A 16281-nucleotide genomic window follows, 5' to 3' on the forward strand; every position below is an offset into this window, starting at 1 on the left:
TTCCAGTAGGCAGGAAATACTTCTGGTATCTTTCTTGTCTCAAATATTCCTACTTTTTTGAAAGGCAATTAACATTTCTGTTGCATTTTGCATACCTGTATTTAAAAAAAAAAAACAAACAATGCTTGTTTATGTTGAGTACTACTTACGCTTTTACAACTACAATTCGTTAATTTCTCTATACAGCTGAGAAGAGAACTGCTTTATTGGAAGAATTAAATAAACTGAAGAGTGAGGGACCTCTTCTTAAAAGAAATAAAGCTGCTTCCACATCTTCTGAGTTTACCCCATCCAGGGGATCCGTTTCTATTTCAGAGATGCGTCTACCTCTAAAAGCAGACTTTGTTTGTGGTACAGTTCAAAAACCAGGTAACAGTAGCAACTGAAAGTTACACACCTTTTCTGTGTTTCCCCAATTTCCCTACATAAATTTATTTTATTCTCTTTGTTTGCTTTTTTTCTTGTCCTATGTGTTGGTGTTCCTCAGAACTCTGGGTGCAATGGAAAACCTAGCAAGTACACTTAGCCAAAAACAGACTGATTAAGTTTTCAATATTCTTTTTCCCTGGTCTCTTTTTAGTGTCATCCTCTTCTGGCTTGTGATGCTCAGAAGACTTAGAGTGACTTTCCCAGCCCAGTCTTAAAGAACCACAGAAATGTCTTTTTCTAACTTGTTGGGAAGGAAGTAAAACTTTTGTTTCAGGCCTTTCTTACTGCCTTGGAATTTTTCCATGGATGCAAGTCTAGTACTAAATATCATTATGTAAATTCTGACTTCTGAGGTGTTCTGAAATAGTGACTAAATATTTTTGTCCTGTTAACACCCCAAAATACTTAATTTATAAATATCAGTCATCTATTATCTTGCTATATTTAAGTCATTAAAGTGGGTATTTTTTCTTTTGTCCCAGAATAGTGTCTGGGAATCATAAAATCATTAGGGTTGGAAAAGACTTCCAAGATCACCTGGTCCAACAGTCACCCTACTACCAGTGTCACCCACTAAACCATGTCCCTAAGCACCATGTCCAACCTTTCCTTGAACACCCCAGGGACGGTGACTCCACCACCTCCCTGGGCAACCCGTTCCAATGCTTGACCACTCTTTCTGAGAAGAATCTTTCTTTGTTGTTCCACGATAGTCTCTGGACCTTAGTAAGCTTCTTTGTCAAGTGATTGTTTAAAGAATCTGCAAGACTGCAATGAGTGCTTTTTTTTTTGTAATGATGTTGTAAACTTGATTGTAGCTGGTTTCTAACAGGGTCATACTTCTTGCTTCACTAAAATTTGAGAGCAAAAGTCAGTGGACATTTCTTATTTAATACTTGTTCCAGAACTTCTTATGAATTCATATGTAGCATTTCTTGTTTTCTTTTAACTATGCTATGAAATATGAAATGTGTTTTTAGTATCTTCAAATATATATTACAAAGAACATAGATTGTCTGGTATTCCCATTTAACCTCCTGACACGGTACAGTTCTTCTTGTATGAGAGAATTCATCTGCATTTATAGAAAAATATCCTTAATGGTTACAAAACAGTTTAGTTTGTTTCAGTAATTCTTGCAACCGAATTGCCTAAACAAACGACTAAGAATTACTTGTCATCAAAATTGTATTCTGGAAGTGCAGCATTTGCTATATACTGTGCATGAGAGCAAACTCTATGAATCATTATCTCTGAAGAGAATGTCAGATATAAAGGTTACAAACTGATGCTTACTGGACTGTAGACCACTTGTTCTGAAAGCTGACTTGTCCTACATAACAGACCAACCAAGCTGTTTTGTTTTTAACATGACATTATGCAATGCATCAACTTGGTGCACAAACACCAAACCTTCAAGTCATCTGACACTATTGAGATATGCTCTTATAGTCTTTCTTTTTTCCTTATGTGAAAAATTAGGGAAATGGATTGCCTGGACAACAAGCTCATTCACAGGACTGAAAATTATGAGAATGGGTAAAAAAGTAAAAGCTGATGTGTGGTTAAGCTGGTAGGCCTAGAGAATAAGGAACTAAGATTAATTTCTGAGTCTGACTGAAAGTTCTTCCTCTTTCTTCTCATGTACTGGGTAGTATAGGTCTGGCCTGAGATGTACCAGGCCATAATGCACTTGTGAATTCTGTGAAGAGGATTCCAGTAGTGGACACATTAGGGAAAAATAACTTGTTTTCAGAATTAGTTTATAAGTGAATCTTGACTAAATACAAATGTCGAAGTGGGATGAAACAGAGGCATGTTTAATGGCAGTGTGGTACTCTAGATTTCTTTGGATACTTGGGCAACTTTTGCTAACAAAACCACCTAAACAATCTGAAATATATTTACAGAAGCAGCAAACTACTACTATGTGATAATACTGAGATCTGGAGCAGAAAATATGGTTGCAACTCCATTAGCAAGTACTGCCAGCTCCCTGAATGGAGATGCTCTTACTTTTACTACAACATTTACTATGTAAGTATAAGTGTAAAGAAACTTCTGGAACTGGTTCCATCTCTGATGGAGCATATATGAATATTTTCAATAACATTTTTATATAAGAATGCTTTATTCTGCAAACAAATAGGGTGAGGCCTTGTGGCATGAGTGTTTCTAGACTTAAGAAATAGCTAGAATGCACTCTTCAAAAGAGTAATCTAGATTTATTCCACCATTCATCAGCTAATTTGTCTATTGCTTTTTCTATGATTGTTCTCCCCTGGAACCTCTAATGATGAATAAATTGCTCTCTGAGATAGTGTTTCTTCTGCAGCAACTAACACTTTATATAGCTATTTGGTTTTGGTGTCTCAAAAATAGTATTGTTAAAACTAAAGCTTCAGTTCTCAAATGTTAGCTAAAAGGATGTGAATTCAAATGGCTGGTTTGTTTAAAAAGAAAACAAAAAAAAACCTCACTTTTTAAAGTCCAACACGTTCATTTAGAAAGCAATCTTTCTTTGTGGAAATGTGGGCCAGCAGTGGACTGAAGGCGTGCATTTTGAGAAATGGTAGATGTATTCTTTCTACCCCTTATCCCTCCTTTACTTTTGTTCTTGGAGTTCTAGAAAGCATCTTGAGGTAGTAAACCTTGGGGTTTTAGGAACAGCAATGCTGCTTGCACTGGGGGCTGCTGGCACTGGGGAGTAGTATTGCAGAAGTGAAAGGATTTCAGACATCCCTATTGACCTGTAGGAACAAACAAGGGCTTACTAATAAGAGCGATAGAGCTGACTAATAGTCAGTCTAAGCTTCTTTTGAGTAGAACCTAGATATTCCTAGCTGCTACTTGCAGAGTTTTAGGGAACAGGAGGAGGGAAGAAGCAATGAGTAACACTTAACAACACAAACAAAAAAGCCTTCTTTGCAGTCTGTGGTTCAACTTGTTTTCCACTTCTCCCTTTTAGGCATGATGTGTCAAATGACTTTGAAATAAATCTAGAAGTTTACAGTTTGGTATGTATCAGTCTCTGTCAAAAGGATACATAAGGGAGAATCATGTGTCATGCTTTCTTAATATCTTCTTGCCTTACAGGTGCAGAGAAAAGAAGTTGCAAGCACTGATAAAAGGAAAAAGGCAAATAAATCTAAGGTAAATGGAACATGAAAATCACGATGTTGTATTTCAACAGAAGGTACACTAAGATGACTGCAGTTTTCAGGGATAACTGACTAATAGTTTTAGACAATCTGTTGCTTTCGCTCTTCTTGTTCTTTTATGGAATATCCCCAATAACAGATGGGTTAAAGAGTCCTGCAGCTATTAGTGGATTGGACCTGCAGCACTTTGAATCTGAAATCCATTTGGGGAGACAGTCTTATTAATTCTGCAAAATGCTGTGCTTTGCAGACTTTTTATTTAATAAGTATGGTTGCCCTTGATAAAAATTTACCCCTATTCTCCATTTTACTTAAATTCCATAAGTCAGTATGCCCTACCCTGCAGTTTGATTTGTCTTAAAAGTTCTATTGATCAACTGTAATGCTTTTTTCTTTCCAGCATTAAGTAAAAGCAATAGGTGCTTATTTCTAAAGCAAATGTTTTAATAATGCCTTGGAAGTAAATGCTTCAGCCTTCATAGCACGCACGTTTCAACTGCTTGTGCTTCATTAAGGCTTTGTGACCCAAAACAAGCCAGTAGCTCACTGGAGGTGACTTTCTGCTTGCCATTCCAACAGTTGGGCACATAGTGTTTTGACAGTTTTAGGTCCCACTTCCTCCTTGTTAAGATGTCTCATTGTAAAAATGAGGAACTTGAGCATCCTTCAAAGAAAATGGGATGAATGCTTAAAATCCTGTCTCTGAGAGCAGTAAATTCCTTAAATTTTTACTTCCGTATTGCAGTGAAAACATGCTTCCACCTATCCCCTGATAAAAACCAGTTTGAAGTCCAGGGTTTTTCTATCCTGTCTTAGTTTACAGAAACCTTCACTTAATACTGAATGCGTTTGTGGCACTCCAGGTAAGTTGCTAATGTGGGGCTGATGGCATACTGTAGCTGCTTTTTGACAAGCTTATTGCATTTGTCTTTCAGGTTCAAGAATAGATGCATACATAATTCTAGTTCATTTAATATACAGTCTCATTTCAAACTTTGGGACTTTCACCTGGAAATATAGATAATGTACAACAGTATCACACTGAACATCTCTGTACTTGTTAATATCTTTCTATAATAACCAAATGTAACTTTGAAGCCATGTTGCAGAAAAGAAAAAGGTCTACCAAGATTGCTTTCTCAGATGCATGTTAAGTACGCAATAGACTAATATAAACTTTTCTGCAGTCCATCTTTGCATAGCATTTTTTCCACTGAAAGTCACTACAGTCACTCTGGGTTCAAAAAACAAGACTGACTCATAAAAAGAGCTAGTATCTGTTCAAAATTGATCTAGATGATAAGCCTTAAAGTCTAATTTTCATGTTAATGTAATGGACAACTTAAGTAGCACGAAATCCAAATGCATTCATTGTGGGTTTTTTGCAGGTTATCACTCCAAAGAGATTATTAACATCTATCACCTCTGTAAGTATGAATGTAATACTGTAACAGGCTCTCAATATGACTACTTCCAAAGGCTGTATTCCCATACCCTAATAAGGCTATGCCTGTAACAGGCTTTTTGTGTCCCTTTCTTGAAACTGTAAACTGTGCAGCTTTCTGCCAAACTCTTCAGCATCAGCTCAAGAAATAGGTAACAGCTCTGAATACGTGATGCTGGAAACATGCAGTTAGTACATGTTTATCTGGATTTCATTTTTTTCAATTACTTCAAATCTAGTTTCTCTCAACCTAATTTAGTCTTCTGTAGAATTCTCAAACTATTTTCCCTCTAAGCTTTTGTTTTTCTCTCTTTCTAGAAAAGCACCCTTCTTACTCCAGGTAAGCAGAATCTAAGCATGTTATACCAAGATAAATAATAACATGGCTATCGAAAGTGATGTATTAATAAATTATACTTGTACCATGATAATTACATTTAATAAATTCAGAATTAGGCCAGTTTGCCAGTTACAGTTGCTAAGTATTATATCTAAGTTACTATGTTTGGTGGAACTTCTTTGCAAAACCAAAATCATGCAACTGATACCAGATACTGTAGTTTAAATTCTGTTCCTGAAAAGATGGACTCAGATGTAAACTAGAGTCTTCATATCAACAAAGTAATATAGAGCAAACTTGGAGATTCTTGAAAATATGAACAGATTATGAAGTATTTTTGTCGTGTTTTTAACATGTTTTTCTGACACTTGGGGAGAAGGAGAATAGCATCTATGAGTTTCCCTGACTACTTCAAAATGGGTTATACATTTGTCTAACTTAAGTTTGACATATTGAGCTAGCTTTAGTACAAAATTGTAGCAATAAGGAGCTCATGAACTAACTCTGAGATGTCTACAATGCTGCTGCAACTAGTCTGATCCGTGTGCCTAAGCTATATGGCTTGTTTCTATTGGTACAGAAATGCATGCAAGTGAGTTCTGGAAGACTGCAGTGTGTTACTTGACTTCCAAATCTCTTAACCTCTTCTCAAGTCCCTATTGCAGAGTATGTGTGCTTTGTGGTATGCCCTAGAGTGTGCTCTGCCCTCCCCTCACACCTCTTAAAGTGAATTATCTTATCCTTTGCAAATGTTTCAAAGCTTTTTAACAAAGAAAAGGTCAGCTGTGGAGCAATGGGGTATACAAAGATCCTGTCTGAATGTGCTGCTGGGCTGTACTGCAAAGAGCGTTTCTGGAGTACTGAGTAGGGCATTTATACGGTAGTACATATGTGGCCACTTACGCACTGCAGCATCTCGGTTGCATGTTGTATTACAACTTGCCTTGAACTCTTCTCCACAGCCATGGCCAGTCCAGGCGGCCCTAATGCGGTCCGCACTACTAATTTCATCCTTGTTGGATCCCACAAGCTATCATTGTCTTCTGTAGGAAATGCCAAATTTGCGTTGGAAAAGGTAATGGAAATTACTGTTTACTAATCTAAAGATAATCACATACCATTAGAATGAAATGAGTGAGCCTGAGTTTACTGTTTCCAGGCAAAATTACTGCTCTAGAAATGAAATCACTACATAAATAAATGTTTGTGTGCATGTATGTATTTATATAAACATACAGATTTTACTCATATTAACTTCAGATGACTGAACTGTCTTTTCAAGATACAACAGAAAGACTTTGCTATGACAGGTGTTGGCTCTTCTCTGTAGCCCAACGTATGGTATATCTGTGCAAAGATAGTGAATGTGTTTGGTTACTGATTGCTGTTGCTGACAAAGTTAATGTATGCAGTTGGCGTCTCTCTACATAGTCTTCACGTTGCTTGTTGCTTTTACTGTCAAATATTAAGTACTGTATTATTAAGTATCTGAGTATATTTATTGTGTTTAATAATGAAGTAACTCCCAGATGAATATAGTTAGGAGTATAAGTTTCTTTAGGAGTACAAGTTTTTCTCACCCAATTAAATTTGTAGAAACAAGTTATCTTTATTTTTTGAGAGCTATTATCAAGTTTTATACCTTAGTTCCCTGTCTAAACGATGTTTATTGGCTCTTACCATTAAGTTATTAAAAAAAAATACATTCTTGCCTTCATTGTAAACTCTAACCTTGTAACATCTTGCACCTCAAAGCTATTTTAATAGATGTTTATGCCAGCAGCTATTCTAAGCTAATTTAAATTAATTTTGAAGCAGCAACAGGCTATGGCAGTACTAAATTGCAGCTTTATCCAAATGGCAGTCAGAAGAAATTTTCTTCTAGACTAATTAGCTTATTGTGATGATAGTAGTATTGCAATTATAGCTTCAGACAAGAGATGACACAGCAAGAATGGTTGTTTGTGCACAAGATTAAAAACAAAAGATCAGAATAATCCAAATTTGTTCTTCAGAAGATGTACTTCTATGTATAGAAGCAGACTCCTCTACTGAAACAGTCTGCAGACCTTACAGTTGAATTGTACTGCAACTATACGTGTACCAGCTTTGTTTCTTCAGCACAAACATTCCCCTTACCAAGAGCTACACATAGATCTCATTTTGCATGTGACTTAGTTATTGAAAACCCATTGCTCTGGGTGTTATGGAAAACAGCTTTTACTTTATACTTGGTAATGTGGGTTTGAGCCTTTTTAGTTTGTTCTTTAGGACTGAACACTGGGCTGGATGAGTAAACCATAGTATAAACACAATGTTCAATAGGATTCTTGAGGAAAACATGGAAACTGATTTGGTTAACTTCTTCCAGGTGCATGACTTCAACAGTTGTGAATAAGAATTTCCCATTTTCAGTTAGCTTTTTGTGAAATTATGACCTCTGCAAAGCTTCAGTTTTGCTGTGGCCTGTGCTTGCACTGAACAGCTGCTCTTAAACTTGGCCCCACTCATTTCTAATATAAAATAAACTGCCAACTCAATAGGTTTTGAGTTTCATTCCTCCCAGTTATGTCATGCGCAGCTAAAATTCAGAGTAGATAGGATCAAAATCCACTCATGTAACTGTTCTTCCCCACACACACACTCCCCCCCCCCCCAAAAAACAAACAAACAAACAACCTTTAACCTTGTACTGACCACATTGAGCATGTTTTTTTTTTCCGTAGATGAATTTTGAAGGGGAGGAAAGAGAACTATTGAGCTATATGTTCCGGGACAAGGTTGCTATGATTGCTTAGTTTATAACTAAATAGGAAACTGCTTCCTAATGCATGTTGCTTACATCTGTCTGCCCTCTAATCTCTTGCAGTTTTTAAAAATTCTGATGTATACTTAACATGTCCTTGTAAACACTCTTTTATAACGAGATGCTGGGAGCCTTAAAAAAAATTTTGAAGAATTTGACTTCTTGTATTGTACAATGCTAAGGATGCTGATAGAACTCAGTTAAGACCCCTAGCGTTTTTCCTTGACAAGCTTGTCTCTTGTCTTCCTAGTTGACTAGACAATGGCTTTTCTTCAGAATGTATCAATGTCTCTCTGAAAGTTGGTTAGCCAGGAAATTTAAGCCAGCTTCTTGTCGAGCTGTATGGAACTTAAAATTGGCTACTGTGCTGACAGATATTGATAGAAAAACCCCTAGCAGCCTAAATACCGGTTTAACTCAACTTGTTGAAGAAAACTAATATTGCTCAGGAGCTAAATCTTTTTTCTTATTTGGTCAAGACCTTGCTTGAATACAACTTTTAAGCAAATTTTAAGCAACAAGTGATCATAAAGAACTAAAGTTTTGAAAGTACTAAGCCCATCAAAATGAGGTTCTTATCTGTATACAAATGTGCAGTTGAAATATTTTGCCTGGTGTATGCATTTTTGTGTTTTTAGGAATTATGTAAATTAATGTGCTTAAATAATTTTTTAATCTCTGAAAATAGCTTTATGTAGCTAACTCTTGGATCTCAGAAGAAAAAGAATTTTATGTGTGTTTTCTCACAAAATTAAGGTGGTAAGCTTAATGCCTATCATCTTCTACTTGTAATCCAAGTTCTTCTAAGAAAATTATTTTTTTTGCAAATTTTTGAGGGTTATCTTGAATCTCATTAGATTATCTTCCTTGACAGTAAGCCAACTTCTTTTTATGGTGGATATATGAATGACCATACCAGAAAGTAAGCTAGGCTAGTCATGGACTTCAGTTTTCTCTTCATTTAGCCGTTTATTCAACAGATTGCTTTCTTCTCAGTACCTTCACCCTACTCCATTTTGAAAGGGATATATTGTTGACTAGAATGTAATATGTACACTACACTTACAGGAGGATGTTCTGAGACCTTTTTTAATTAGTAATGGTGTTGTAGGCTCTGCATAACTGGAATGTTCAATTTGCTATACAACACTTTTACTTTACTGTCACACAACTTTGTTAGTAAACTCTTCATAATCCAAGTAAGTACTTTTGTCTGACACACAATAGAAAGGAATCCAGAACACCCAAAATTGGGGAATTGACAAAAATTCCTTAAGGCCCTCATTCAGAAATGCATTTTACTGCAGTTTGGAAGTTTGCAAGAGTTGGAATGTTTGCAACACTTCCTGAAGGAACATGTAGTGTCACACCTTAAGTGACAGTCAAGAACTACTTTTGTTACTTTCTCTTCCACGAATTGTTTTTTTGTACAAATATTTTTCTGAATAGGCACTGCAACATCAGTACCTACGATAAATGCTTATGTCATCCAAGTACTAATCCTGTTTAAACCCGCTTTGTTTTTTAAGCAGCTTAATGTCAAACTGAGGCAGAAGCTTGTAGGATGTGGACTGCTGCCATGTGTTTTTTATAACCTTGCTTGTTGGTTTATAACCAACATCCAACATGCCTGTTGCTTCTAGACAGAAGCATGCTTGCGCATATATCCTGAGAAAATTAATAAATCTTGAAAAGCTTGTCAATAAACTTGAAAGAATTGTTGATTATTACTGTCCTGCTTCATCACTACTTTCTGGCTGTGGATCCTTAGAACAAGACAGTGCTAACTTTCTGGTGCAGGTGACTTGCTTGAGCTGGTAGAGTAGATGTTGAGAGGATTAAAATCAAATGACTAATTGTTTTACTTTTTGCAGGTTCCTGTTTTGTCTCCTTTGGAGGGTCATATATATCTAAAGTTAAAATGCAAAGTGGACTCTTCTGTGGAGGAAAAAGGGTTCTTGGTAAGATATTCACTTCAAATTCCTTCCTTGGAAATAAGTCTTACTAAATATAGTCACTATTTTAAATTCACACATGCATTTGGTGATAGTGAATCTTAGCAAAACTAAGATATATTTTTCTTCCTGAACCAAATCCCAACACTTTTCTAGCTTATGTTCTAAAGCAGCATAAATTAAAGCTATCTTTAGTACTGTTGCCTCTCACTAAAATTTTAGTTTGTATGTTTTTATTGTAAACAGTTTCCCTGTTATTCTGAACTTGAGTTAACTTTCTTTTGCTATAGTCTGTGTGTCACGAGATGAGATTCTAATTTCCCTGCCAGAAACTCTTACAAGACATCTTAGATTTTTTTGGTCTCATATAAAAATTATTTCTAGCAAAAGAGGTTTTCCTCACTGTGTGCACATACTTTAACTTAACAAGGAAGCTACGCTACTTTTTGCGAAACATCTTAAGCAGTTCTCTTTTTAAATCTGGACTTGTATAAAGAGCACCTTAGCCTAATAGATGGAGCTGTTAAGCTTGTATCCATCAGATGGCAGTAAAAGTGCTATGAAAATAATTCAGTAAAACATTAAACTTTACTGTTACTCTAGTGTATTCATAAGGCAGAATTTCTTTATTTTTTAAGCAGTTCTGTCTCCTTTCCTTTTACTTAATGAAGTCTGTTCACCTTTGATTAGATGCAAACATTTAACAGGATTGTTTGCTATCCCATATTTTTGTGCATGGATTATAAAGCGTGTGTTTACTTTTACTATTCAGTATGTGAAACCTGGAGAATGGTGTGCATATTAAATTTTTCAGAGTGAGGGTTTGCAAACAGCCTGTGCCATTAAAAATATATAGTATGAATTACAAAGAGTGGAAAACACAACACTTAAATTAATTCAAAGAAAATGTTCTGTGCAAGTTCAAGAGGGATCAGGGATAGAAGGTAGATACTAAACTTTCTATTTCAATATCAAGGAAAAGGGGCCTTGAAATTGACATAATACAGCATGTAATAAAATAAACTGCCAACACAAACAATTATAATTGATTTCTAATTTCTTTTAAACTGACTGGACTCCTGAATGTAGCCTGCAGAATAGCCAGACATACACTTTGTAATCCTGACCTGTAAGTCAAAGATGGCCCATATACCTAATCATAATAATTTGTGTTATACTAGTATGTGTCTTGTGAACTCTGCAGAAAGTATCTTCTATAAATAACCCTCCGTTGTATTAAAATGATAGGAATGCTTACTACGGTCAGTATTAAAATCTAGTCATTTAAAGTAGCTGGGATTAGGTGCATTTTGAGCCAAAGGCTGCAAACTTAAGAGTAATAGTGTAAGTTCATTTTCTACACTGTCTGGTAATATACTAATAGAAGTTTCTCCCAGTATATTTTTTTTCCTGCTTTTAAGTTTACTGCAATGAAGTGTTGTACTTGCAGAACCATTCTGTAGGGAAAATAGCTGAGTACAGACAAAGCTGAAGGTGGTAATATTTTTTCCTTTTCTTTAAAGACTATGTTTGAAGATGTTAGTGGATTTGGAGCATGGCATAGGCGCTGGTGTGTACTTTCTGGAAACTGTATATCTTACTGGACATACCCAGATGACGAAAAACGAAAGGTAATGCTGTTTCTAAAGATCAAGCCTATAAAGTTCTGTAGTACCCTATGCAATTCACTGATCGCTTTTAAAGACAGCAATGCTTTAGGTTTCAGGTAACTATATGCAAAGCATGAGATTCAAGCTCTTAAAGTTTCTTTAGGGAATGGAGGAGACTTGTCATAAATATGACCTAAACCAGGGCAAATTTAGAAATTGACCATATCTGGTAGGGAAGAAGAAAATTGGAGGAAAATCCATATTCAATTTTCCTTTTAGTTTTAAGGCTTTCCATTATATTTGTCAAAAGACTAATCTATAGATTACTTAATTGAAATCGATCAGGCTTGTACAGCTTGGTAAGCAAGTTGTATCCATCTGCCCTAATCTTTAGACCAAACACTGACTTTACTCAATATGGTGAAAACTGAGACTGGACAATCCTTCTATATCGTAGAAGCATAAATGTAATTATGGACTATCTTGTTTGCAGTCATCGTTTTCTTGCAGCTCCCACATTATAGCTGAAACTGGTAGGTTTAAATAGTTCTTGCAGAAACTCATGGTATTGTCTGGCTAATGCACCAAATCAGAGAGATTCATCTGTCAGTAAAGTGAACTTTGTCTCTTTAGCCTGTTCCTGCAGTGTGTACTGAAACCTTTCCATTTGCTTTTAAGAGTTGCTTTCAAGAGGCTTTTTTTCCTGACTCACTTAAGCAATTTGCCATTAAATGTTTGCTTGTTTGTTGGCAGAACACTTTCTTTCCCAAATTCTGTGGTGAGCTCTGGTCCTTCTGGATCTTCTATGCCAATTCAGCTGCCTGAGTTTAATTTCTTCCCTGCTAACAGAGGAACACCATATGCTGGTAGTTGACAATGCCAAAATATATCAATGTACTCTTTCCTTGCCAGGAGACAGGAAAAATCTCTGCCTACTGTAATTAAAAAAGGCAAAAAATTGATCAAGAAAAAGCTTCCTGTTCTGCTTTTGTGCACAAGAAAGTTGCTTTGATTTGTCTTAGATTGTTCTGTTCTTGAAAATGTTATAGACTTGTCACTGTAACTGAGAAAGGTATAATTAAAGAATAATATAGATATGCTCTTATTTATCATCTACAGCAATATTAAACTCTATCCTTATATGCCTCCCCTTACCCCCTGCTATGTCTGTTCTATTATGCAAAGATACACGTAGCTCAGAAATACCAGTGTTGAACAATGATTGCTTTAAATTATATTTTTTTTAGATAAGCTTTGCAGGTTGGGTATATATGTATATCTATGGGAACTGTTTCTTAATATTCATTGAGATGGAGCTACCCTTTTTTCTTGTAACCTAGGTTGTATTAACTGTCTCTGGAACAGCATAATGAATATGCCCAATAAATAGCAAGCTTTTCTCCTAATCAAGAATTGCTTGTGATGTTTCCGTGGTGAGGTATTCTGTAGGTGTGATGAATTGGAGCCAAGGTCTGTAACTAACTTTAGGCATACAGCTGAGCCTCCCTCTGTAGTCAGTGGGAAGAAGTAACTGCCTTGAAAATGGAAATGCTCCCTGAAGAGGTCTAGCCACTAACTATAGAGGGAGCTAAAGCAGCTGGACTCTACACTTAAGTGCCTTAGTTGAATGTTTGAAGGTGAATCCATATACTTACGGGTTTTGAGAATGATACAAAGCATTCCTGAAGTGCCTGCCTTCTGTAGGCTTTGGTAGAGCTTGCTCTATCAGCTTGGATTTTATTACCAAGCTCTCCTGAATTTTTGAGTTTAAAAGCAAGTTTCTCTTGAAAGGAAGAAAGAAAAGGGTGAACGTATTTTTCTAGTCTAAGCCTCTGGTAAGGATGGATTTGTTAACTGTATTGTATGTGACAGAGCAGGGCCTATTTCATTGTCTGTTATCTTGCTTCACCTATTCTACTTTTCACATTGAAAAGAGCAATAATAGACTTCTGTTTATTTGGTTGGGGGTTAGAATTCACTTCATATGGAAAAATTGTCAGAGCATATGTTCAGAATTAGTCTTCAGAACAATATTCTTAACTGATGATTAACTTCACTTTCAGCATCCTTTGGGCCGGATAAACTTGGCTAACTGTACTAATCGTCAGATTGAACCTGCTAACAGGGAGTTCTGTGCCCGTCCCAACACTCTTGAACTGATAACTGTCCGTCCGCAGAGGGAAGATGATAGAGAGACCCTTGTTAGCCAGTGCAGAGACACACTCTGTGTTACAAAGTGAGTGGATAAAATCATGGTTTGTGAAGGCTGTGGGGGGGAGGTTGTTGGGGGGGCATGTCTTGCCTCGTGTGATGGTTTTAATAATGTAGCCTTACAACTTTGGCATGCCAATGCAAAGATAATTAAAATGCTAAGATTTCTAGATGATACTTAAGCTGTCTTGATCGATTTTAATCATGTTTTGTCTTACTGTTCCATTTCTTTCTTCTGAGAACAAAGAACTTGATGTTTCTAGAAATGGAAATGCCAGATAGCTTGGCAGTACTCTGCAGAATTCTGGAATATTTTATTTCATTTTTCCCCCGCTATTTGGGATTCCACAGATGATCAGCTTTTTCAGAATAACTAGGGGGGAAGGTATCTAACTCATTTGGTTCTTTGCTTTTTAGGAATTGGCTGTCTGCTGATACTAAAGAAGAGCGTAACCTTTGGATGCAAAAGCTAAACCAAGTTCTTGTTGATCTTCGTATGTGGCAACCTGATGCATGCTATAAACCAATTGGAAAGCCTTAAGCACTGGAAGGGGAATATGAAGAAAATATATATATGCAAAAGGCCACATGAACTACACAAAGAAAAAAAGTTAAATGAAAATTTGTGGAAAGTTCTCTGGATCACTTAAGCTTTAAATTTGAGAGTACATACCTTTATACAGGACTTTTATGCAGTATTTTTATCTCACTTTAAGAGTTTTAAAACTTTTTTCCTAGCTTTTGAGTATGGTAGGAAGCAATTAGCTGTTTCTAAATATGCTAAATATTTATATAACTCCTTTTTTTTGGAAGTCTCTGTAGCTAAGCATGTTCTCTTCTTGAAATAACTAAATTATTGGAGGAAATCGCACTTCTGGAGAATGAGGAGGGTGGGGGAAGCTAGTGAATACACAAACTTACTAGTTAACTCAGCTCCCTGAAAAAAACATTAGCTCAGAGTTATATTAGAAGGATGGTGCTGAAGCAGGAATTTTAATGTTGGAGCATTTCTTATAATGATCAGGAAAAGTAGTTAATAGTAAATTTTATTCTACAACATGCAGCATAAGTGTTTCTTGCTTGCACAATGTCCTTTTCTTCTGGTCAGAACAAAAGATGTGGACAATATTCATACTTTGTATTAGATTTTATGCCGTTTCTCATACCAAACTGGTATGGATAATTGCATGTATGCTATATGGTTTACAAGTATGGAATTATATATGCAGTACATTGCACTTTGATAGAAATGAAAGGTCTTGAATATTTTTGTTAGGACTGCTATACAAAAATTAGTTCTAGGTTTGTGTATGTCAGTATGTCTTAGAACTCGTGGTTTATACAAGCTCGAATTCTACTCCATTTGAGAACCAGAAGTAGGCTATAAAATTGCTTTTTCTGTAAGACACTCTAAAGCTGCTATCTACCAACTAATACTCTTGCCAAAAGTATGGATCTTCTCCCCCACCGTAGACATGTCCATAAATGCAGACAAAAAGAGTACTTCAGACCCATCATTAAAATGGCAGAACTAGTCAGTAAAAACCTGCAGTTTTCACAGCTTTTTCACTGGGCTTAGTGAAATACTATCTCATTACCCCACTATTGCAAATGCAGTAGTGGAATACTTTTAAGTTGTTACTGCTGTTGTATATTCACACTTGAAACACTAAATTCTGTTATCTTAAACTGTTTTCATCCAGCCACTTTTGTACTTTTGCTTTTAAATCTATTTTTTTCAGATGTCCTTAAATATTTCCAAATTATGTATTGAGATATATTTTATCCCTTTTAAAATAAATAATAAAACTTTATGCAACTTCTCCTAATATCATCTATGCATTTGAGACACTAGTCTGAAGACAAAAAGCTAGACTCCATGTGGTGTTTGGGAAATTCTATTCAGTATGTATATCCAAAAATACCTCTTGATTTGGGAATATAATGCAACATCTCAGGGGTAGCTAGCACCAGATTGTTTGTGGGCAATTACCATGAATATGTTTGGAACATACATGGGTGTAAAGGCAGCTAGACATCAGCAGTTCATTGAATGTGATGAGAGATGGTTCTTGTCTCACGTGGTAAAGACATGGCAGCAGAGTAGCAATGGAATATGAACAGTGGCAGTGCAAATTTCATCCACGGATACACAGTAGGTTGAGTTATGAAGCAAGAGTCTATAGAAAGGAGTGACATGCTTTCATTTGGACTGTATTTTCAATTTGGGCTATTATCCATTGTAGAAACCAATGTGTTTTATTATTGCTGAAGATGGAAAAATATCAAGGAAATGTGTAAACTGTAATAGGTGATGCAAATTAA

The 16281-nt window shown here is 36.0% G+C and overlaps 1 protein-coding gene across 2 annotated transcripts in view; it reads left to right on the plus strand.

Annotated features, from left to right (window-relative positions):
- ANLN (anillin, actin binding protein) overlaps positions 1–15779 on the plus strand; it is a 28244-nt gene extending 12465 nt beyond the window's left edge. Inside the window, exons 14-25 of one of the 2 annotated variants that reach the window (XM_035552384.2) lie at positions 187–369; positions 2340–2466; positions 3398–3446; positions 3526–3582; positions 4979–5017; positions 5353–5374; positions 6337–6449; positions 8101–8154; positions 10055–10141; positions 11659–11766; positions 13809–13981; positions 14374–15779. In XM_035552384.2, coding sequence (XP_035408277.1) covers positions 187–369; positions 2340–2466; positions 3398–3446; positions 3526–3582; positions 4979–5017; positions 5353–5374; positions 6337–6449; positions 8101–8154; positions 10055–10141; positions 11659–11766; positions 13809–13981; positions 14374–14497 — 1136 coding nt within the window. In that variant the 3' untranslated portion in view covers positions 14498–15779. The remainder of the gene's footprint in view (positions 1–186; positions 370–2339; positions 2467–3397; positions 3447–3525; positions 3583–4978; positions 5018–5352; positions 5375–6336; positions 6450–8100; positions 8155–10054; positions 10142–11658; positions 11767–13808; positions 13982–14373) is intronic. The other variant, XM_035552385.2, reaches the window with a different exon arrangement.
- The last annotated feature ends 502 nt before the right edge of the window (positions 15780–16281 follow it).

Source organism: Cygnus atratus, chromosome 2, assembly GCF_013377495.2.
Source record: "Cygnus atratus isolate AKBS03 ecotype Queensland, Australia chromosome 2, CAtr_DNAZoo_HiC_assembly, whole genome shotgun sequence".
Taxonomy (NCBI): domain Eukaryota; kingdom Metazoa; phylum Chordata; class Aves; order Anseriformes; family Anatidae; genus Cygnus; species Cygnus atratus.